Genomic DNA, 23,512 nt, shown 5'->3' with positions numbered 1-23,512 from the left:
ACATAAATTGTGATAAACTCAAAGCACTGAATAGGCAAAAATAACGTTAAAAATAACGGTCAACAATGTAAATATTGAGTCTTTGCATAAACTTCATGTATTTGTCAATGAAAGTTTAAAAACTTATGAAATGCTGATAATTGTAGAAACATCGGACTACAAGATCTAGAAACACTAAAGCAACAAAATGTGTGAAAACAAAAGATTGGGAAGTCTTAAAACCTTTGGCCACGACTGTACATTTATACACACACACACTACACAGAGGCACACTATTTCATCAAATAAAGTATTACACTCAGTTAACACTAATTGCATCTAAAATGGCCATCCTGAATATACATAGATAGATAACCACTAGCAATGTCTTGTGTACGTTCCTCCATTAATGCAAAATATTTACGACCCCACAATCGGTGAAGACTGGTGATAAACACTCGTGTTTTGTGGAATTCCGTAATTGCCACGACGGCATGACCAGTGATTGACCAGTATAATCGGGTCTTTAATAGAGGAACATGTGCTTTCGTCTTGTACACCATATGGTCCATAAACTTGATTTAATGAAGTAAAACATAAAATGTTCACAGTCAGCAAAAAAGAAACCCAAAAACTAACGTACAGCATTATATCCACACTCAGGACTGTGTACTACAATTCGGCTAGACCTCTAGTAAATGAATAATGGTGTAAACACCCCTCCCTGGCTCATACAATATTTATAAAGTCGAATAGATGATAGCTTCCGCACCAGAAAATAGTTATTTAGCTAGCCGTGGAGGTGAGAGGTTAATACATCCCGCAGGAACATAAAGACCGTCTGCCGTCACTAGTGATGGGGTAAGTAAGCCTCCAGCTCTGACCCGTCAGGGACAACTTGCTGGCAGCTCTTATTGCAGTACAGAGATTAAAGACTGAGCTCGGAGAGCAGAGTATTGACACTGTAAGATGGTTTCTGAGTCTTTCTCTGTAATCCTCAGATACATAAGGGAGAGAGCCGAAGGAACATTTGCGGATTTGACTCTGGGGAATGAATAAACCATCATACTGGAGCAAATTTACTTATTTCTATCAGCTATTTGCTCTTTGAATACTTTAAACAGGTAAAAAGATCTGGCCCCATTGAAGATGCCGCCATGGGGCTATATGTCTTTTCAGTTTCTCATCTGATTCTTCTGTATTTTAAAGAATACCTTCCTTTTCTTTAGGATTCTAGTTTTTATTCTCTTCCTATTTGAGCATCTGAAAAGCTAAACCGTTATCTTTGATGGTATAACATAAAGTTTCCTTTCAGGTATCCTGGTATGCCTATGATAACCATTGAAGTGGGTTGTCCACTTTGCTCATCTTCTCAGAATTATTTCTTAACAGATTTAGCTACTAGAAGAGTCACAAAGACATTTATACTTTCTATATACTTGTTAATAAACTGGGCTGCTGGCATCCCTGCCCCTCGATCTGTTCCTACTGAATATGACAATGGCCCACTTGAGCAACGATGAAAAACTGACCAAGGACACTAGCCAATGGCTTCTCCCCTTTAGTCCATCTGTATCCTCTGGGGTTACAATAGTAGCAAATTATTTTGTAAACTGGTTTTGTCAAGTGGAACTCTAAATCCAGGAGTCGATGCAAGGAGAGGAGTCTTATGGAAACCATTGGTGATGGCTGACATTCTAATTTTGAAAGTCTAATTTATAAAAAGGAGTGAATCAATTTGTAGGACCTTGGTCCCTTGACCACATCAGTAGTCTGTGGCTAATGGAAGCTCTGCGAACAGTCTTCTACCCACTGGCATCCACAGCATCCCTTCTAATTAGTAGGCCTAACGTGACATCATATGTGCAACACGCGCCTGTCCTGCAAATCTGAAGAGACGCCATGGTTTCCAACATGTAGGAGGTTTGCAGGGCACAGACTACCAATGCAGTCTTTGGGTCAAGGTCCTACAAATTTATTCGCACTTCTCTTGCTGTAGATCCTCTTTTTGAAGAGTATGTGAGTTTGAAATCAATCATTGATTGACTAACATAGACAACTCCCGCATTCTATTTGCCGCTCAAGGGTATTCTGGCTGACAACTGGCCCATTTTCTGTTAGAAGTACTCCCAATGTAATACCCAGAGTCAAAAGTAAAATCCCAGCATGAGTCAGATGCAGACCATTATCTCCCCAATGTCAGTCATATCTGCACTGCCAACCAGAATGCCTTATAAGCTTGACCCATCACCATATTAACCAGTCATATCCTCTACATTACAGTCCTCATCTCCGATGTTGCTCATTAGTTGCTTCCTCTTCCATGGGTCAGCATAGGGGAAGCAACTCCCAGTAATCTGTAATAGATTCTGCAAGGATGAAGGAAGAGACATTGGAGTTGTCATCATTGTTCTGATATCAACTTGATTATTATACAAATAAAGGGGAGAATTTACTAAAACTTGCATTTCAGAAGCCTGCTGAAATTAGGTGCGGTAAGCTATGTGCACCACAAAATGACTTTACGACAGGTATAAATAAGGTGATGTAGAATTTCTCAATAATTTGCACCAATTTCTCGGTGCTATTGGCCGTGCCCCTAAAGCAAGTCCCACCCGATCTTTTTTAGAGAAAGTGGCAAGAGCAGCATAAAAATAAATTATTGACAATTTTTTCAACACTGTTGCGCGCCATATTTTTTTTTTTTTTACTGAACAAAATTGGAGCAATTAGCCTGGTAAATGTTCCCAATTACTGACTTCTGTTAAACAGTGATAACAGGGGTTATCCAAACTGGAATACGCTTGCAATTAGGGTCACACATTTCATAGAATACCAGAGCTTACTCACCTCTTTATATATTTCCCATGAGAGTGCCAGTGTGCTTTCACATACAGTTTTTAATGGTAAAGGCTGAAAATTAGCCGATCCTGTCAGTTTTGGCAGGGCCACTCCTTTTGTATTCAGGGGAGATAAGCTGTTGCCAGAGGTGTCTGCCAGCAGCTATCTACTCTCTCCCCAATAAGAACACATGAACACCTGGCCGAACTGGGAGCTCATGTCTATGAGGGAATTAGTAGAGATGGCTGTCTGGTGAACGAACATATGGCTGCAAATTATTCCATGTGTATGGCTAGCTTTAGATTCCTAATTAACTATCATCGCTAGAAATAAGAAAATTGTTTTGATACAAATCCAATTCCTGTAGAATTTCATGAAACTGATAGGTTTGACCGTTTTTATTTTACACATTGCAGAAAACGGCAGCAGCCAATGAAAACTCACATGACCTAAAGCGCGACTGCGCCGGCTTCCCCATAATGCCTTGCAGCTACCATAACACGATATAATGCAGCCAATATGGAGGGGCTATCATAGCCCGTATGAAAGCTGAGGCAGGAAATCCAGCAGTCATTTTAGATCGATTTAGGATAGTGAGAGGACGTCCGAGCTCACAACTCAGTAACAGAGATAGAAAGCATAGGACAAATACTCCAGACATTAATATTTTTTATAACCACAACAATGAAGATGATGAGTGTAGTAGTCTGCAAATAATAGAGCAATTCAATTAATAGGGCAGAAAGATAGGAGAGGTGACAGCAACAACAGACTCATTGTTATTGATCACTGATTCTAGCTTTGTCCTGCTAGATTTGAGTTACAATTACACATTTTTCTTAACTCTCAATGCACTAGAAAGCATCTATGAGGCAGCACAATACTTTTTAAAGAGAAAAAAATATTAAATCAGTGTCAGTCAGTCATTGTCCAATTTGACAACTTGGTACGTGTGTCTACCCAACATGTCACATGTTTACCATGACAGAGAGGGGCCAGAAGATCGTGGATTCTGCATACTTCTGCACTGATTAGAAGCACTTCACTATCCTATTAAACGGTGCTGGATTCTGGTAGCAGCACAGGGGTTAAATCTGTTCAGCTTGGATTTTCTGCAGCTTTCCTGATTTGATACTCTCTCTTCAGTATTGGCCACTCTCCTGTGCTATATATACTCGCCTCTGGCAATCTGAATTGCCAGCATTAGTTTTATACTGCCTAGTGTGGAGTTGGAGGTGTTGGTTGAGGAGATGTTCGGAGTATTGTTCTAAAGACTGTTACTTGGTGAATTGTCTGCGTACATCCTCTAATCCCCTCCTATTTGGTTGTTCCTTCCTTATACTTCCCGGTGTTCCACTCTGTTGTTTGAGAGTGCATATTTTTTATTATTGGGATTTTCATTTATCCCTTTACGCCTTCCCTTGTTGTTCTGGTTTGCGTATTCTTATATACAACTACTCCAGAAGTCCCTGGGTGGGGGAGGAGACAGCTAATGGCTGATTCAGGAACTCAGCATCTTTACCATTAGAAGTAATCCACGGAGCAGGGATAGCTAGGGCGTCCCTAGCTTTAGGGATAGGGAAATAGCCCCTAACCCCAGGATTTCAAACTACAGGCTCGTGACAACATTTCTTGTTATGTTTTTTTTGGCAAGGTAAAACAAACAAAAAAATACCATAACTAAGAATGTGGGAGTCACTAGCAACAGCGTAAGCAACACCACCACTAGTACTAGCTGTCTGGGCAGAAGTACTACTAAGCACAGGTCACAAATGGCCCCCTTTGCCTCTAGCAAGCATATTAATAGGGAGGAAATGTTATGTAATATACAGTGGGGCAAAAAAGTATTTAGTCAGTCAGCAATAGTGCAAGTTCCACCACTTAAAAAGATGAGAGGCGTCTGTAATTTACATCATAGGTAGACCTCAACTATGAGAGACAAACTGAGAAAAAAAAATCCAGAAAATCACATTGTCTGTTTTTTTAACATTTAATTTGCATATTATGGTGGAAAATAAGTATTTGGTCAGAAACAAAATTTCATCTCAATACTTTGTAAAATATCCTTTGTTGGCAATGACAGAGGTCAAACCTTTTTCTGTAAGTCTTCACAAGGTTGCCACACACTGTTGTTGGTATGTTGGCCCATTCCTCCATGCAGATCTCCTCTAGAGCAGTGATGTTTTTGGCTTTTCGCTTGGCAACATGGACTTTCAACTTCCTCCAAAGGTTTTCTATAGGGTTGAGATCTGGAGACTGGCTAGGCCACTCCAGGACCTTGAAATGCTTCTTACGAAGCCACTCCTTCGTTGCCCTGGCGGTGTGCTTTGGATCATTGTCATGTTGAAAAACCCAGCCACGTTTCATCTTCATTGCCCTTGCTGATGAAAGGAGGTTTGCACTCAAAATCTCACGATACATGGCCCCATTCATTCTTTCATGTACCCGGATCAGTCGTCCTGGCCCCTTTGCAGAGAAACAGCCCCAAAGCATGATGTTTCCACCACCATGCTTTACAGTAGGTATGGTGTTTGATGGATGCAACTCAGTATTCTTTTTCCTCCAAACACGACAAGTTGTGTTTCTACCAAACAGTTCCAGTTTGGTTTCATCAGACCATAGGACATTCTCCCAAAACTCCTCTGGATCATCCAAATGCTCTCTAGCAAACTTCAGACGGGCCCGGACATGTACTGGCTGAAGCAGTGGGACACGTCTGGCACTGCAGGATCTGAGTCCATGGTGGCGTAGTGTGTTACTTATGGTAAGCCTTGTTACATTGGTCCCAGCTCTCTGCAGTTCATTCACTAGGTCCCCCCGCGTGGTTCTGGGATTTTTGCTCACCGTTCTTGTGATCATTCTGACCCCACGGGGTGGGATTTTGCGTGGAGCCCCAGATCGAGGGAGATTATCAGTGGTCTTGTATGTCTTCCATTTTCTAATTATTGCTCCCACTGTTGATTTCTTCACTCCAAGCTGGTTGGCTATTGCAGATTCAGTCTTCCCAGCCTGGTGCAGGGCTACAATTTTGTTTCTGGTGTCCTTTGACAGCTCTTTGGTCTTCACCATAGTGAGGTTTGGAGTCAGACTGTTTGAGGGTGTGCACAGGTGTATTTTTATACTGATAACAAGTTTAAACAGGTGCCATTACTACAGGTAATGAGTGGAGGAAAGAGGAGACTCTTAAATAAGAAGTTATAGGTCTGTGAGAGCCATAAATCTTGATTGTTTGTTTCTGACCAAATACTTATTTTCCACCATAATATGCAAATTAAATGATAAAAAAACAGACAATGTGATTTTCTGGATTTTTTTTACTCAGTTTGTCTCCCATAGTTGAGGTCTACCTATGATGTAAATTACAGACGCCTCTCATCTTTTTAAGTGGTGGAACTTGCACTATTGCTGACTGACTAAATACTTTTTTGCCCCACTGTATGGCATGACTTGTCATAGTCACAGCCAGATGAGGTTACCTCTGACAGCGACACCATCAGTTTGACTCAGTGATCTGCCTTACTAATAGGGATAATTTTTGGACTGTTTTAAAAATAAAAAATCACAAAGTCTGTGAAATATGTTAGTAAATGGTTTGTTAGTTACTACCAGTTTACCATCCTTTATATGATGAGGCCACACTGGCATTACTAAGGCTGTGTTTTTGTTCAAGAGCATGATAGGGGTTGCATACAGTTCTATGAGTTCTCACATATTTTAAGGGAAATCAAATCAAATTTTTAAAAAAGAAATTAGTCAAACCTGGCGAATTCCACTTTCAAAAAATTCAATCATTCTGTTCATCACTTTTTTTTATCTGTTCTGTGGAGAGGTCTACACTATTTTCAATGCAAAATCCCATTCAAGACTGTTTTAATTTTTTATTTTTTTCATATAAGTTATATTGTAGCAGAATGTATTTTTCTCTCTCTCTTATTAGTAGACTCAGTAAACCTTTTTTTATTTTTTTTTTCTCTAGCTTATGCAGCATTTATGTTAAATATGGCTTTCATTAAACTTAAAGGGTATCACGTTATTAACTCTCAAAATAGATGAGTTGTGGCTGATTTTCTGAAGTTTGGCAAGGTACCAGTGTCTATTGTTAAGGGAGTTATATTATGCCGATCTCAGAGGGCTCAAGAAGGGCTCAATCATTATCAGAATGTGATTTCCATCATAATGCCAGTGACGCAGGCTTTAATCTCCCAGCTGAGATGGCTTGGAGAAGCTATTATGTAAGTCAAAAGATGGACTTGCTTTTACAATCACGCGCTTAAAAATCACTCTCAGAACTTCCTCACACATTATAATCACTTCATCTTCTGCATCTCTTCACTTATTAATTTGCTTTTATGTCAAGCAAAACTCAGGCACTGCGATTCACACGGGCAATCTAGCGTGCCTGCAATGAAAACAGATGTAATAAATGGATAACAGTCTGCAATCTAAGGGTAATCCAACCCCACAGAGCTAGCAATCTAATGTGACCATTCAGAGTGCAGGAATTATATGTGTATGAATTATTGTCACATCTTGCAATAATGTGACATGTATGCAAGGAAGTAACTGCAAGGTTTTTGCTCAATACTCAGGTTTGGGGATACCGATCTACTAGAATATTACATTTCATATTAGGGAAAATGCATTTTATTATGTGGTATAACAGACGATAAAATGTTAAAGGAGTTGTGTGCTTTCAGAAATTTTTTTCCGATAAGCTATAATAGTAAAAAAAAAAAAAAAACACTATAGTGTGGTTTAGTTACCCTGCCCGGATCCAGCATTGAGTCTACTATCAAAGCTTATACAAAAAAGTTCTCTGAAAGGTGTCAAGTGTGACATTGACAGTGGTGATGGGGATTTTCTACTTTACATTGCACCTGATTGTTTTTGTTTTGTTCTGTCTTCCAGGAATTTATCCAAATTCATCAGAACTTTACAAGACAGTTGTGATTTGGAAGACTCAACAACAACATGACTGTCACAACCACCACCACTACCACTGCGGCAGCCGCCTCGGCAGTGGCCACAACAACTGCAACTGCTACCACAGTTGCAATGACTACAGCTACCTTGGACTTACGCGATTGGCTATTTTTGTGTTACGGACTTATTGCATTTTTGACAGAAGTAATAGATAGCACCAATTGTCCCTACGTATGTCGCTGTGACAATGGTTTCATCTACTGTAATGACCGAGGTCTTACTTCTATCCCAGCCGAGATCCCAGATGATGCAACCACCCTCTACCTCCAGAACAATCAGATCAATAATGCTGGAGTTCCACCAGAGCTGAAAACTAAAACCAATGTTAGAGTCATCTATTTGTACGAGAACGACCTAGACGAGTTCCCACTCAACCTTCCCCGTTCACTTAGAGAGCTTCACCTCCAAGATAACAACATACGCAGCGTGACTCGCGATGCTCTAGCCCGTATACCACTGATAGAGAAGCTTCACCTAGATGACAACTCTGTGTCGACTGTCAGCATTGAAGATGATGCCTTCCTAGATAGTCGTCAACTTCGCCTGCTTTTCCTTTCCCGCAACCATCTAAGTAGCATTCCCAATGGTTTGCCACATACTTTGGAAGAGCTAAGATTAGATGATAATCGCATTTCTACCATTCCTCTTCATGCTTTCAAGGGACTCAACAGTTTGCGGAGGTTAGTTCTGGATGGCAACCTCCTGGCAAATCAACGCATTGCAGATGACACATTTAGCCGTCTCCAAAATTTGACTGAGTTATCACTGGTAAGAAATTCATTGGCTGCCCCTCCTGTAAATCTACCAAGTGCTCATCTACAAAAGCTGTATTTACAGGATAATGCCATAACGCATATTCCCTATAATACACTGTCTAAGATGAGGCAATTACAGAGACTGGATCTGTCCAATAATAACCTTACTGCACTCCCTCGTGGCCTTTTTGATGACCTGGAGAACCTGAGCCAACTCCTTCTCAGAAATAATCCCTGGTTTTGTGGTTGCAATCTTATTTGGCTTCGGGACTGGGTGAAAGCAAGAGCTACCATCGTTAATGTCCGTGGCTTAATGTGTCAGGGTCCTGAGAAAGTTAGGGGCATGGCCATCAAAGACATCACTCACGAAATGGATGAATGTTTTGAGGGAGGTCCCCAAAGCAATGTAGCATCTGCACGAGCAACTCCAGCAAGCCCTTCAATTACTACCCCTCCCCAAGGATCGCTGTTTACCCTAAAGTCTAAAAGGCCAGGTCTTCGATTGCCAGATTCCAATTTGGATTACCCTATGGAAAACGGAGCAGGAACAAAGTCTTTGGTGATTAGCGTCAAACCACTAACAGCGGACAGTATTCGCATCACGTGGAAGTCCTCTGTTCTCGCCAGTTCTTTTCGTCTGAGCTGGTTGAGGTTAGGTCATAGCCCAGCTGTTGGCTCTATAACAGAAACCTTGGTGCAAGGAGATAAGACAGAATATTTGTTAACTGCCCTGGAACCAAGATCTACTTATATTATCTGTATGGTAGGAATGGAAACGGGTAACACCTATCTTACAGATGAGCCACCCGTATGTGCCAAGGCAGAGACAGGGGATGTCTATGGCCCTACTACTACACTTAATCGAGAACAAAATGCTGATCCATTGGCTGGTTTACCTCTGGCGGGCATTATTGGTGGGGCTGTCACACTTGTCTTCCTTTTTCTCATCTTAGCATCAATATGTTGGTATGTCCATCGAGCCGGGCAATTGCTAACCCGTGAAAGAGCTTGCAATCGAGGAAGCCGAAAGAAAGATGATTATATTGAATCTGGCACTAAGAAAGATAACTCTATATTGGAAATTAGAGGACCAGGGCTCCAAATGCTACCAATAAACCCTCACCGAGCCAAGGAGGAGTATGTGATTCACACCATATTCCCATCTAATGGCACCAGTCTTTACAAAAGTACCCACACGATAGGTTATGGCACTCACAGGGGATACAGAGATGGTGGCATTCCTGACACAGACTACTCCTATACATGATGAACCATTATTATTATTACTTTTTTGGACAGACCAGATTTCTTCCCATAGTAAAATCTCTGGTTCCCCGGGTGCCCACAAGATTCCTAAGTATAGGAGAAAGAATTAGAAATATAAGTAAATTAAGTTATGATACAAAGACTGTATGGAATCATTTGTAGGAATGGAAAAAATACCAATATTCGTATCAAAACCTGAGCATAAAGAAGAATTTTTTAAAAAAAGACACGCAGTAATCCATATCCTGCAAACTGTAAGGGTCGCGGGAGAACTCAGTTACTTTATTACAGACGTTTCAACCATTTTAGAACAAGGAAATAATTTTAGAGAGATTCGAGCGCTTGGATACAATTTACATATAACTTGACGGTTCTTCTTTCTTTTACTTTTGTTAAATTCAGGGCGAAAATGACGACACAGTGCAATGAATATTTGTTTTACATTTCATATCAATATTCCGTGTATATTTTTCTTCCTCTCTGCAATTTTTTCTTCCTCATGTTTTTTTTTTTTCTTTTTTCTTTACATTTTATTTTATCCTAGCGGAAATAAATGGCAAAATAAGAAAGCAACTAATTCTACAAAGAAGAAATCTTCTTTTTTTTTCTAATTTTCACAGATTTATATTGAGCTGGCATTCATTTAAAAAAAAAAAAGTTTAATTTGAATTGAACGATAGAAAAGTAGTTGTGAAGCAGAGAACAATTGAAATGTTACGTACGGTAGACTTTCTTTACAATAGACTTTTTATTCAGTCTCTGTGGAAACCCTTACTGACACTCCGATCCTTCAGCAGATATCTGTAGCGTGTGATGGTAATCTATACGTGTTCAGTATCCCAATGTATCTTACACTCCACTACCTGACCGCAAGAATCATGGGTTGGTTAATTAGGCGCAGAATGACAGCCTCATCTGCAATATATACTGCTGGCCCCTCTCATCAATCTGCAAAAAGACAGGAATATTTCAGAAATGAAATCTAATCTAAATGTTATCATTTACTGTTCTACTTGGGAAATGATCAGATTTATTTTTATTAGTAAGAGGGATCTGCAAAATCAATGAATGGTGATGGAAATTACGTATGGTTAATGCAGATCACATAGCACTGTATACTGTCTGTATAAGTTTGATATTAATGTTCATGCATAGGATTCATTGTGTTCCCTAGGTAGAGATTGTAATGAATGGTGGTAAACGCATTTATATATATTTTATATATGTGCAAATGAAAAAGAAATACAATATTTCAAAATAAGGCCTCATTCACACGTCAGTGCAAGAAAAATGGACAGTTTTTTTCTTTTTATCAGATTTTGATCAGTTTTTCTCATACGTGGAAATATAAAAAGAAAAAGGTTTCCCCACTTTCTCCTATGTGACAGTCGTATTTTTTCATGGACCCATAGACTTGCATTTAGGAGCAAAATTGTACATGTCACCGGAATTTTGCGCGGACTCCTTGGTCGGCGAAAAATCGCGGACATGTTAATAGCCCCATAGCCTTATCATAGCTCTGAGTGCTCTCCATGAAAACCACGGATAGCATAATAATAATAAGGGAAAAACGGACGTGTGAATGAGCCCTTAGGCAGAATTTGATCTTTCCCTTTGCCAGCTGTGAGGACAATGATATTCTGTATGTAGCAGACTCAGCAATGTGAATCCTTCATGTGAGCATGCATGGTCTCATCGCTTTCTGCTTCCAACTGAAAAAACATTGCAGGTAGATTGGAAGGTGCCTTATAGCAATGTACTGGGAGTGATGTTTTTATGTTCAATGCCGGCTCGTTATTTCATATATAATAACCACTGACTTCGTAAAAAAGGTCACTCCAGTGCTGATACTCCGGTGTTCCCCACCCCTCTGTCACTCTAGTGCTGATACTCTGATTGTCCCCAGCCCTCTGACGCTCTAGTGCTGAAGCTCTGGTGGTCCCCACCCCTCTGTCGCTCCAATGCTGATGCTCTGGTGGTCCCCACCCCTCTGTCGCTCTAGTGCTGATGCTCTGATTGTCCCCAGCCCTCTGACGCTCTAGTACCGATGCTCTGGTGGTCCCCACCCCTCTGTCGCTCTAGTGTTGATACTCCGGTGTTCCCCACCCCTCTGTCACTCTAGTGCTGATGCTCTGGTGGTCCCCACTCCTCTGTCGCTCTAGTGCTGATGCTCTGGTGGTCCCCACCCCTCTGTCGCTCTAGTGCTGATGCTCTGGTGGTCCCCACCCCTCTGTCGCTCTAGTGCTGATGCTCTGGTGGTCCTCAGCCCTCTGTCGCTCTAGTGTTGATACTCCGGTGTTCCCCACCCCTCTGTCGCTCTAGTGCTGATGCTCTGGTGGTCCCCACCCCTCTGTCGCTCTAGTGTTGATACTCCGGTGTTCCCCACCACTCTGTCACTCTAGTGCTGATGCTCTGGTGGTCCCCACTCCTCTGTCGCTCTAGTGCTGATGCTCTGGTGGTCCCCACCCCTCTGTCGCTTTAGTGCTGATGCTCTGGTGGTCCCCACCCCTCTGTCGCTCTAGTGCTGATGCTCTGGTGGTCCTCAGCCCTCTGTCTCTCTAGCGCTGATGCTCTGGTGGTCCCCAGCCCTCTGTCGCTCTAGCGCTGATGCTCTGGTGGTCCCCACCCCTCTGTCGCTATAGGTCCGATGCTCTGGTGGTCCCCACCCCTTTGTTACTCTAGTGCCGATGCTCTGGTGGTCCCCACCCCTCTGTCGCTCTAGCGCTGATGCTCTGGTGGTCCTCAGCCCTCTGCCGCTCTAGTGCTGATGCTCTGGTGGTCCCCAGCCCTTTGTCGCTCTAGTGCTGATGCTCTGGTGGTCCCCATCCCACTGCCGCGCCGGTGCTGATGCTCTGGTGGTCCCCACCCATCTGTCGTTCTAGTGTTGATACTCTGGTGGTCCCCACCCCTCTGTTGCTCCAGTGCTGATGCTCTAGTGGTCCCCACCCCTCTCTCACTCCAGTTCTGATGCTTTGGTGGTCCCCACCCCTCTGTCGCTCTAGCGCTGATGCTCTGGTGGTCCCCAGCCCTCTGCCGCTCTAGTGCTGATGCTCTGGTGGTCCCCAGCCCTTTGTCGCTCTAGTGCTGATGCTCTGGTGGTCCCCATCCCACTGCCGCGCCGGTGCTGATGCCCTGGTGGTCCCCAGCCCTCTGTCACTCCAGTAGCATCATCAATGAGGTCAGTGATTAGTTGCCGCGGTCATGTGCATGTACTGGATAATTTTGTTCCAGGAGACTAAACAAAGATCATTGAGGACCACCAGAGCATCAGCACTGGGCTAAATGGGGGATTTAAAATATATAATTTCATGCAACAACAGACTGGAAACACATGGCTGCTTTCATCCTGAAACAGCTAGGTTCTTGTCCATGGACCCTATTCAATTTAATGGGACTGACCTGCACTATCAGACGAAACCCCTGTTTTTGGAAAAAAGATGACCCATTTTTTAAACCTTAAATGACCCCCTTTAAGACTGTAACCCATGGAGTAGGGCATGCATTCCTGAGTTTGTTGTTCAGCACACTTCTGTTCTGGGTTCCTGTGACTGTAATCCAATTCATCTAATCCTGTATTTGTCATAAAGTCGTCAGTAAACTGACCCCATGTATTACTGGAAAAGTCAGCACGAGCGAGCCGGAGCGCTCCTACTCCTCTTATTCCCAGCATTCATTTTCTTTTTCTCGCTGATTTGTCTTTGTTTGCTGCCGGCTTTATATTAACAAGCAATTTGCAGTTCTCTTCCGCTAGAGAAACTCTATCTGCAACATGTGGAAGAGAGCTGAAATGTGAAAGTGGAAAAACAGCAGAAAAACGATGGGAGGAAATATATTTCAGAGGGTAATGCAAATTTCTCACAGTTATAACGGGAGAAAGGGTGGGAAGGTTCTGATGACAATGTGTAATCTCACAGATGAAACTCAATGTGTTGGCAGATATTTTATTATGTGTTGTTCTTATCAGAAAAGCGTTCCTTTATATATAATAATTAGATGATATCTCCACATGTTAGTACAGAACCCATAGGGATAGAATATAAAATGCTTGGCTCCAGTCTCCAGCCCCCCACCACCAGCCACAATGTCTATCCACCCGTACTTCTAAAAAAAAATGCCTGGACTAGTTTTCTTATTAAAATATGCCATTTATTGTTTTACATTCTTGGGTTATTCCTCATGGGATGGAATGGCATGGCTTACTGGCATTGCAACGCTACTGTATATGTGTGCGGCATCCTGTCTGGTCATTCTTATAACCACTAGCTAGGTCACAGTCATTAATACGGACAATGGAAGGATGGTTATGGACATGGTGGAGCCAAGATGCGGGGGCCTGTACTAGTTTAAGGAGAAATAAAGCATGCAATACTGATAGGAAAGACCATTGGTGTTTATATAGCAGTTGAAAAGAAGGGGGGGAATGAATATCTAAATTCTTAATATATCTCTATATCATTGCCACTCTGTTTCTGATACAAAGTTCTAAAAATCTGGTGTTCCTCCCGACACCACTAGGGAAAGCATATTAACAATATGGAGCCTGCTCTAAAGCTCCCTCTAGTGGCAACTGCAGACAACCAGAACTAGAATTATTTAAATGGGTTACTCTAGCCTTATAAAGAAGACCTGTCGCTTGCCATAAATATGTATTTTATATATTTTAACCATATGTAAATGCCACTGTTCTCCTGAATCCAGCATTATTTTACTTTTGCTCCTGCTCTTTTCCATCCCTGAGATATGGCCTTCTGTTCCGTTTGTAAATCAATTTTTTTTTTGCCAGCTGGGTGTGGGTGCTCATTAAGATTTTTGTAGATAAAAGCTGAGGACGTCGCCTACTTGGCTAAAAAAAAAAAAAAAAAAAAGACTAGATTTTTATACACCGAAATGGAGACTGTATGTCAGGAACGGAGATGCGTAGGAACAAGAGAAAAACAATGTCAGATTTAGGACAACGGCAGCATTTACACCCTGCAAGGGATGATGTAAATAGTAATGTTTGATGGGGTGACATTACAATGACAGGTGAGTCGGGTGACTGCAGTAACAGGCAGGTATCAGCCTGTACATAGAAATGGCAATTACGTGCTTTCATTGTGGCATAGGTACCGGATGATAATGCCATTATATATTACATATCCACTGCTAGTTTAGCTTCAGACGCATAGAAAGTGGCATTTGTCTTAGGGCTGTCCCACACGTCCAGATAATTCCGGTACCGGAATAAATCGGTACCGGAGTTATCCGTGTCCGTGTGCCTGGGAACTCACGGAGGCCATACCTGCGGCACACGTGTGCCGCCCGTATGGCGAGTGGGTACCACACGGAGCGTGTGGTACCCACTCTGCATGGTGCTGAAGCTGCGATTCATATCATCCCTGCAGCAACGTTTGCTGCAGGGAAAATATGAAGAATAGTGTTTAAAATAAAGATCCATGTGTCCGCCGCCCCCCCACCCCCTGTGCGCCCCCCCGCTGGTCAGAAAATACTCACCCGGATCCCCCGTCGGCAGTCGCTCCTTCCTGGTCTGGCCGCGCCTCCTACTGTATGCGGTCACGTGGGGCCGCTCATTTACACTCATGAATAGGCGGCTCCGCCCCTATTGGAGGTGGAGCCACATATTCATGAGTGTAATCGGCCGCATACAGTAGGAGGCGCGGCCAGACCAGGAAGGAGCGACAGCCGACGGGGGACCCGGATAAGTATTTTCTGACCAGCGGGGGGGGCGCACAGGGGGTGGGGGGGCGGCGGACACATGGATCTTTAGTTTAAACACTATCATTCATATTTTCTCTGTAGCAAACGGTGCTACAGGGAACATATGAATGGCGGCTTCAGCACCATGTGGGGGGGACAGCGCTTACTGTAGCGCTGTCTCCGGCACGCCACACGGACCCCAGACGGAGAATGTCCGTGTGAGGTGCGTGTTTTACGCGGACCCATTGACTCTATTGGGTCCGTGTAATCCGTGCGCTCCCACGAACACTGACATGTCTCCGTGTTTGGCACACGGAGACACGGTCCGCACACGGTCCGCACAAAATCAATGACATCTGAACAGATGCATTGATTTTTATGGGTCTACGTGTGTCAGTGTCTCCGGTACGGGAGGAAACTGTCACCTCACGTACCGGAGCCACTGACGTGTGAAACCGGCCTTAGAGGAAGCAGAAAGCAAGAACCTCACCATATAAAATCTGCACGTGCATACAAAAAAAGCCAAGAACAAAAGACATTTATTAGGGGTGCAAATGTGGAGCTGTATCTCTTGTGACATTTTCCTTGATTATCCGGCATTCGAGCATGTGTTTTGTCACACTCATAGGTAAATGAGAGGAGATCACGAAAAATGCATGACACTTTACAGGATTGTGGGTTATCAAAGGTTGCAATTTATTTCTTCGTTTTCAAGGATTTGGATCAAATCACATATGAAGTGATATTTACACCAGACACGTGATTAGAAAATAGCCGATCTGTATTCATTGTGTGTAGCAGTACAACATCAAGACGTACCACCGGCCAACAGGGGATGTGCACAGGAATAAATGTATATAAGTAGCAGCCGACTTAAATCTACCGCTTAATTCCCATTATTACATGCTGTAGCACAATTACATGCTTTATAAAACCTGGGCAGAAATTAAAGAGAACCTGTCGCCTTTCTGTTATTTTGTAATATACATTTTGTTGCTTTTATCCATAGTAGAGGGGGTCTTGTATAGTGAAGACCACTCACCTGCATCCCCTCCCCCCCTCTAATGGCTTTGAAATCAGATTCTGCCTGTGTGTAATGACTCGGGGTGCACTAGAGAAGAATCCGGGTAAGCCATATCCTCATATATTGTAAACAGTGGAAACAAAACGATGGCTGTCTTTTTTTTTTTTTTTTTGCACAAAACTGGCATATGTATATACATTCTTTAAAAAAAAGCCCTCTCCTTGTTCATTAATTAGTAATAAATGAATACCGTAAATTAAAATATAAAAAATGCATAGGGCATTAATGACACCTATAAAGGTTTGCCAGCTGTGTGAGAATAATCATTTATAGCGCCTCATTTAATAGTAATAGAATTAGAGCATTTAAAGCCACGCTCAGACTTACTCCAGACCACCGTGTAAGTTTATCAGAACAATATGTGATTTATTCAGCACATTGAGTTATTTTTCTAATATAAAGATGTGGGTCTCAAACAGGCAACTAAAGGCCCCCATACATACTAGCCTAAAGTCAGCTGAACCCTGAATATCCGTGGGATCGCCTGACGTCGTGTAGGGTCAGGTTGAATTTTAACATCTTGTCTTTTGTTCTCCAGGAGATAAGACTCTGCCATAGCTGTTTGGCAGCAGCTTTCTCTGTTCTTTGAAGACATGTCGATATCCGATTGAGCCGGCTATTAATGTGGATAGTGAGTCCGGAGAGCAGACTGATGGCCAAAATGACCATCAGCTATTGTATTTTGATAGCCAGCTTTAAAGGGAACCTGTTACCTATTAACCCACAGATATAGGGTTAATTTGCAGGTAAATGGTGTTACAATGCTGCTGAAAGTGTAGCTACCAAGTGAAAATGAACTTATTTCCTCCCAGGAGCCGCCGGCTTTTAGTCATGAAGCATTCACAGAGTGGCTACAGTCACCAACGACAGCACCACTCATTGTACCGTAAGCGGCGACTGTAAGCACGCCCAGCCACTTTTATTGACAGCTAGCTCTACAGGGTATCTGTGCATAGAGAGCTGTCAATCAAAAGTGGCGGGGCATGCTTACAGCAATCGGTCACAGTATAGTAAGTGGTGCTGTCGTTGGTGACTGCAGTCATTCCCCCCATGACTGAAAGCTGGCAGCACCTGGGAGGAAATAAGTTAATTTTCTCCCGAAAGCTGCACTTTCTGAAAGGCATCCGGTCAGCATTGTAAGGCTATATAGGTAAATAGAATAGGTGACAAGTACCTTTTAAGCACATCAGATAATTGCTCTGAAATCGGATATCAGGATTATCCATGAGTGGACATGTATTTTAACATGCCCAATCCTTAAGGTACCTTCACACTAAACGACTTTGCAACGATAGCGATCCGTGACGTTGCAGCGTCCTGGATAGCGATATCGTTGAGTTTGACACGCAGCAGCGATCAGGATCCTGCTGTGATATCGCTGGTCGTTGCTGAAAGTCCAGAACTTTATTTGGTCGTCAGATCGGCGTGTATCGTCGTGTTTGACAGCAAAAGCAACGATGCCAGCAATGTTTTACAATGGTAACCAGGGTAAACATCGGGTTACTAAGCGTGGCCCTGCGCTTAGTAACCTGATGTTTACCCTGGTTACCCGGGGACTTTGGCATCATTGGTCGCTGGAGAGCTGTCTGTGTGACAGCTCTCCAGCGACCACACAGCGACGCAGCGATCGGCATCGTTGTCGATATCGCTGCAGCGTCGCTTAATGTGACGGTACCTTTAGATAACCAAGGCCTGAGGTGACTGCTTATTCCTCTCTCCCTTTTGGTATAAACTCTGTCAATCCAAACACGTGTGTATATGACGGAGCTGGAGAGTTAGCTGTTTTGATATGTTATGTGTGTGTCCACTTTGCATTTATATAGTCCTCATTTATAGAATATAGAGATTATAAAAACGAGCTGGGGGCAGCAGCCATTACCATCAAAATGCCGTTCATTTATTTTCCATTACGTTTTCCCCCGCTCTCCTAGTTTTTGATAAGAAAAGCAGACGGGCTCTGGAATGGAGATTGCCGATCTCTAGTCTACACGTACACAAGCAGGTTACCCTGATAGCGGGTAACAAGGTCAATGTTACACACCGGAAATTATCAAATTATTCCCGACAAAATATCTCGGATACAGAAATACAAATCTGATTTTATTTTTCTTTACTGAATCTCATTATTAAATTCTGACTGTTTTCTACGGCCGTTCTTATTGTCGAGAAAGCTGAAAAGTTATATAAATCTATTGGAACAGTAGAGGAAGCAGAATAATAGCCCCTATGAATTAATTAGTTATAATAATTCAATCAAAACTACAAATGTATTCGGCTGCATTGAATAGTACAATGCACATAAGGGTCCTCGATGAAATGCAGCTGAGCCCCATTGTATCCATTAGTATCGCCATCTAGGCTTTATGTTTGAGGATATCATCAGTAAGGCTAGGTGCACGCCACGTGACATGCGCCCCAGATGTACCCCACTGAAAATCTATACAATAGTATACAGCTGCCATTAACTTTCATAAAAAAAAACCCTGCATACTGTGCTGTATACAATATATTTTTCTGCATTAAGGGGAACTGACTATCGATATTATAATCTGTCATATGACTGGAGCCCTGAATCTTCCCAGCTTCTTCTCTAGTGAACACCATTTAAGTACAGGTAGGCATATAGCATTAGATAAGCCAAAATCTTTAAAAGAATCAGTCACCAAGTTTTTGGTATTGTAATATGACAGCAGCACGATGTAGAGGCTGAGACACTGATTCCAGCAATGTATCACTTTGTTTACTGGGTGCAACAGTTATGATAAAATCCCTGTTTCCCTGCTGATCTAGCAGAGCTCTGAATGTTGAGCTGTGTATAGCCCCGCCCACACCACTGATTGGCTGCTTTTTGTGTACACTGCCCATTGACAGAAAGCTGCCAATCAGTGGTGGGGGTGTGATTGGACTAGGAGGCATGAGGCAGCTAGTCCTGTAGTGATAATCTCCTGCTGATAAAACATTGATTGTATTGGAACAACAGCACACCGCTTCGTCTGTGACACATTGCTGGAGTCAGGGTCTCTGATCCTACAGTACGATGCTCTCAGATTACATAGCCAAGTTCCGCTGAACGATTCCCTTTAAGGACAGTTTAAGGACAGTTTACAGACAGATAAAAAAACGCTGACCAGATCTTTTGTATTTAATTTATGCTAAAGTATAAAAAAAGATTTTTGGCATTAGCAAATCCTGAAAAATTATACGTTTTCTTTAAAGAAAGGTGTAGAAAGAACAGAAAGGGGACAGGTGCTCTGCAATAACCACAGCCTGTTTAACCTCAGCACCAAATAGCTGAGCCGACAAATCTCCCGAATACCTACGTACATTTGGATGGACATATCAGAACGACGTGTTCCCGTAGCACAAGGACCAAACGTTCTGTTTTGGCAGAGAAGCTTTGGTGCTGTACAGTCATATCCACATATACTTTGGGCATTCTGAATTTTCCATCTGTCCCCCGACTAAAATTTGACACGTCCCTATTCCATGCATGCTGGATTTGATGGTCTTTAGAGCTCGGAACACTGGGAATAGTCACGTATTTCTTTGACTGACATCATGGATTTACTAAACCTGATCTAACGTGTAGCCAGTCTATACATCAATACCATATAGATCTATGTATATAGTGACAAAGAAAATAAAAGCTAGGATTACGAGGACAGCAGCAGTCCCAAGACTATTTTAAACTATCTGCGGATCGGTGGAAGGGGCCGCCATACTCCCCAAGGAAACATTTCCAGGAATACTCTGTCTATAACCATATTACACAGCTCTTCCCAGAAGGGATAAGCCTGTTATCATCTACTTAAGAACACATTAGTTATTCCAGTTAACATGATGACATGTGACAGTAATCCAGTTATTTAGGTAGTTGGATAATCAGGGCTCCCCTGAGCAGTACCAAGTTGTGTTAAAACAAACTCTATAATGTCATTACCGGCAGATTAAACACGACGACTCACAATACAACTTTTCAGTAACATTTAATGTTCCAATTCCGAAAAGCATATTTGAATATTTGTGGAGTTTGGTGAGCCGCACCCATGGACCTTAATTCTTAAATGTCATTATATTATTCAGATATCCTAGTAGAGATGGCGTTTATGCGCTCACCTTATACGCCATGCATTGATGCATGGTATGTGTGTAAGACGGCTGCTGCCAGCTCCGCTCTCGATCACCTATTGCGGACAACGCAATATTGGGTTTACAAAATTTTTTTAAAAAGGGATGTTCTTTTATGTTGTCTCCCCAATTATAAAAACTGTTCCTGAATTCAAGACTGAATTTAAAACTATTTATTCCCATTAGAATCTAAAATAAAACTGTGCGGAAAATACATTTTCATGTTTCATTAAAATTCACATTTTCAATACTCAACTAGAATGTTAGGTTTAAAGAAAAAAAAAAAAAGTTTTATAGTGAATCCTCGAAAATGCTGTGAATTCACTCTAGAATTAAGGTACATTTTAGAATTCTAAAATAGTTCCAAAGAAGCTTAATTTTTTAAGTTATTTTTCCAACCGAATATTTTTCTGAATGGCCATCCGGTTACTTTTGAAAATGTAATTACACCTCGTTATCAGTAACAGAACACGCTGTTTTTTATATGATTATATAATAATTGAAAAAAATAGGATAGGCATGGCACAACTGCGTTCACATAGAGCTTCGTTGAGGTTCCACAGGATTTTAGAAAGATCAGTTTCCTCTTATCTGTGACGCCACATGCAGGTGTCATTCAGGAGACACAAAAACTACTGAGATTAGATAATGGCGATGATAGATGAATTTGCAGCAGGTCAGGCAGACAGGGTACAGCTCCATTCACATTTAGAAGCTTTGTTGGTTTTACAGGATTCTAGAAAACGTATTTCAGGCCATGTGCACATGTTCAGGTTTTTCGCGTTTTTTTCGCGTTTTTCACGCTGAAAACGCTATAAAAACTCATTAAAAACGCATGCATTATGCATTCTATCATTTAGAATGCATTCTGCATGTTTTGTGCACATGGATGCGTTTTTTTCCGCGAAAAAAAACGCCTCGCGGTAAAAAAATGAACATGGTCATTAATTTTGCAGATTTTCTGCGTTTTTCCAGCAATTCTATGCATCTGGGAAAAAACGCACAAAAAACGCGTCGAAAAACGCAAAAAAAAAACGCATGCGGATTTCTGGCAGAAATTTCCATTTTTTTGTCAGGAATATTTCTGCAAGAAATCCTGACGTGTGCACATACCCTTAAGGAACATGTAATATTAAACACTGAGGCACCATGTTCTAGAGCAGGATGAGCTGAGCAGATTGATATATCGTTTTCTGGGAAAAGATTAAGTTCTTTGTAGGCTGCAGTTGCTAAGTAGATCCGCCCACTTGACTCCTAAGCACGGTGAGCAAGAAATTATGAATAAAATACTAGTTAGACTGAATTTTTTCCCACAAAACTATATATCAATGTGTTCAGCTCATCCTGCTCTATAACAAGTTGCCTCAATATTTACATGTTCTCTTTAAATATGATTTTCTAAAATCCTGTAGAACCTCAACAAGGCTTCTAAATGTGAACGGAGCTCTACCCTGACCTGCTGGGAATTCATCTATTATCGCCATTATCTAATCTCAGTAGTTCTGTGTCTCCTGAATGACACCTGCCTGTGGCATCACAGCTAGACAGAAGTGATGGAGATGTAGACACAGCCATGTAGGCAAGAGATAATATGGCCCTAGTCTTCTCCACTTATGAAAGGCAGTCATGAACACTCAGCATCATCTTTTTCGAAAATCAGTTATCCATATGTGACCGTTCACCTTTGTTGTAGTCACCTGTCAGAGAGATAATGGCTCTAAGATTACATTAACTCCTCGCCGTTATGTTCTTATACTGTATACGTTTTCTATGTTCCAATCAATCCCCCCTTATTTCCATTTCCAGCCACTTCTATGTCGCGCTGCTGTTTGTGAATGTGCCCCCATATCATGTAAGAAGGCGCCTGCAGATAAGATTAGCGAGCATCCCGCAGGAAGCAGGAGCATTGTATGGGAGTGTTAGCAGTTATGCACTGTAAAGTGATGTGGGAATCCCAGCTGTCAGGCTCGCTGTCATCTCTGCCGGCTTGTGTCTCCACTAAACCTGTTAGTCTATGACCTCTAAGACACCAGCATCTGGGAGGCTAAATTGGATAACGTCTATTTGTGCAGCGCAGTTACAGAATGTGGCAGGATTGTAGAGAGTATGCAGCAAGGAGCCACACAGCGGTGCCAAGATGAGAAGGGCCCTGATTACCAATGCACACATACTCATTTAGCATCCCCGGCTGCTGCTTGTTTCACTTCCAGAAGGATCGGGATTGATCTGTCAATAACCGAACAACATTTTCTCTTCGTATTACAATCAGCTCCTGGGGCCTTTTCTCCAGATTTATACATTTTCATGGTCAAGATTTCCCTCCTCTTAGATATCGGTTCTTGCCTGTACAGCTCTGTTCATTTCCCTTTTCTCTAAATTACAAAGTTTTTACAAACGTAAGAAAGTTTTTACTGACGTACTAATCTGCTCCTCCCCGAATCAGCTTGCATTAGCAGATACTTATCCTGCAGGTATATAGAACTAATGTAAAGGGTTTAAAGCTGTCTGGATTAGTGAGAATTATGTAAGCAGGTTTTTGTTATGTAATCTGAGAGCAGCATAATGTAGGGGCAAAGACCCTGATTCCATGGATGAGTTACTTACTGGACTGCTTTGTCCAGTCTTGATGAAATTCCTGTTTTCTCTGCTTCAGATCTAGCAGTGCTCTAAATGCTGAGCTGTGTATAACCCCGCCCACACCACTGATTGGCGGCTTCCTGTGTACAGTCAGCAAGCTGCCAATCAGTGGTGGGGGCGGAGCTAACAGATTAGCCTGACT

General features: G+C 42.2%; 2 protein-coding genes across 5 annotated transcripts in view; one reads left to right on the top strand and one right to left on the bottom strand.

The window, feature by feature from the left end:
* FLRT1 (fibronectin leucine rich transmembrane protein 1) overlaps positions 1 to 9,838 on the top strand; it is a 320,213-nt gene extending 310,375 nt beyond the window's left edge. For all 3 annotated transcript variants that reach the window (XM_077287613.1, XM_077287614.1, XM_077287615.1), the window contains one exon: positions 7,729 to 9,838. In XM_077287613.1, the coding sequence (XP_077143728.1) occupies positions 7,792 to 9,825 (2,034 nt within the window). In that variant the 5' untranslated portion in view covers positions 7,729 to 7,791 and the 3' untranslated portion in view covers positions 9,826 to 9,838. The remainder of the gene's footprint in view (positions 1 to 7,728) is intronic.
* The window catches only part of MACROD1 (mono-ADP ribosylhydrolase 1), a 1,026,736-nt gene that overhangs the window by 498,592 nt on the left and 504,632 nt on the right, over positions 1 to 23,512 (bottom strand). The gene's annotated exons all lie outside the window — the stretch shown is intronic.

The sequence above is a fragment of the Ranitomeya variabilis genome, chromosome 2 (genome assembly GCF_051348905.1).
Source record: "Ranitomeya variabilis isolate aRanVar5 chromosome 2, aRanVar5.hap1, whole genome shotgun sequence".
Lineage (NCBI taxonomy): Eukaryota > Metazoa > Chordata > Amphibia > Anura > Dendrobatidae > Ranitomeya > Ranitomeya variabilis.
The sequence above is the reverse complement of the archived record's forward strand: the minus strand, read 5'-3'. Positions and strand labels throughout refer to the sequence as shown.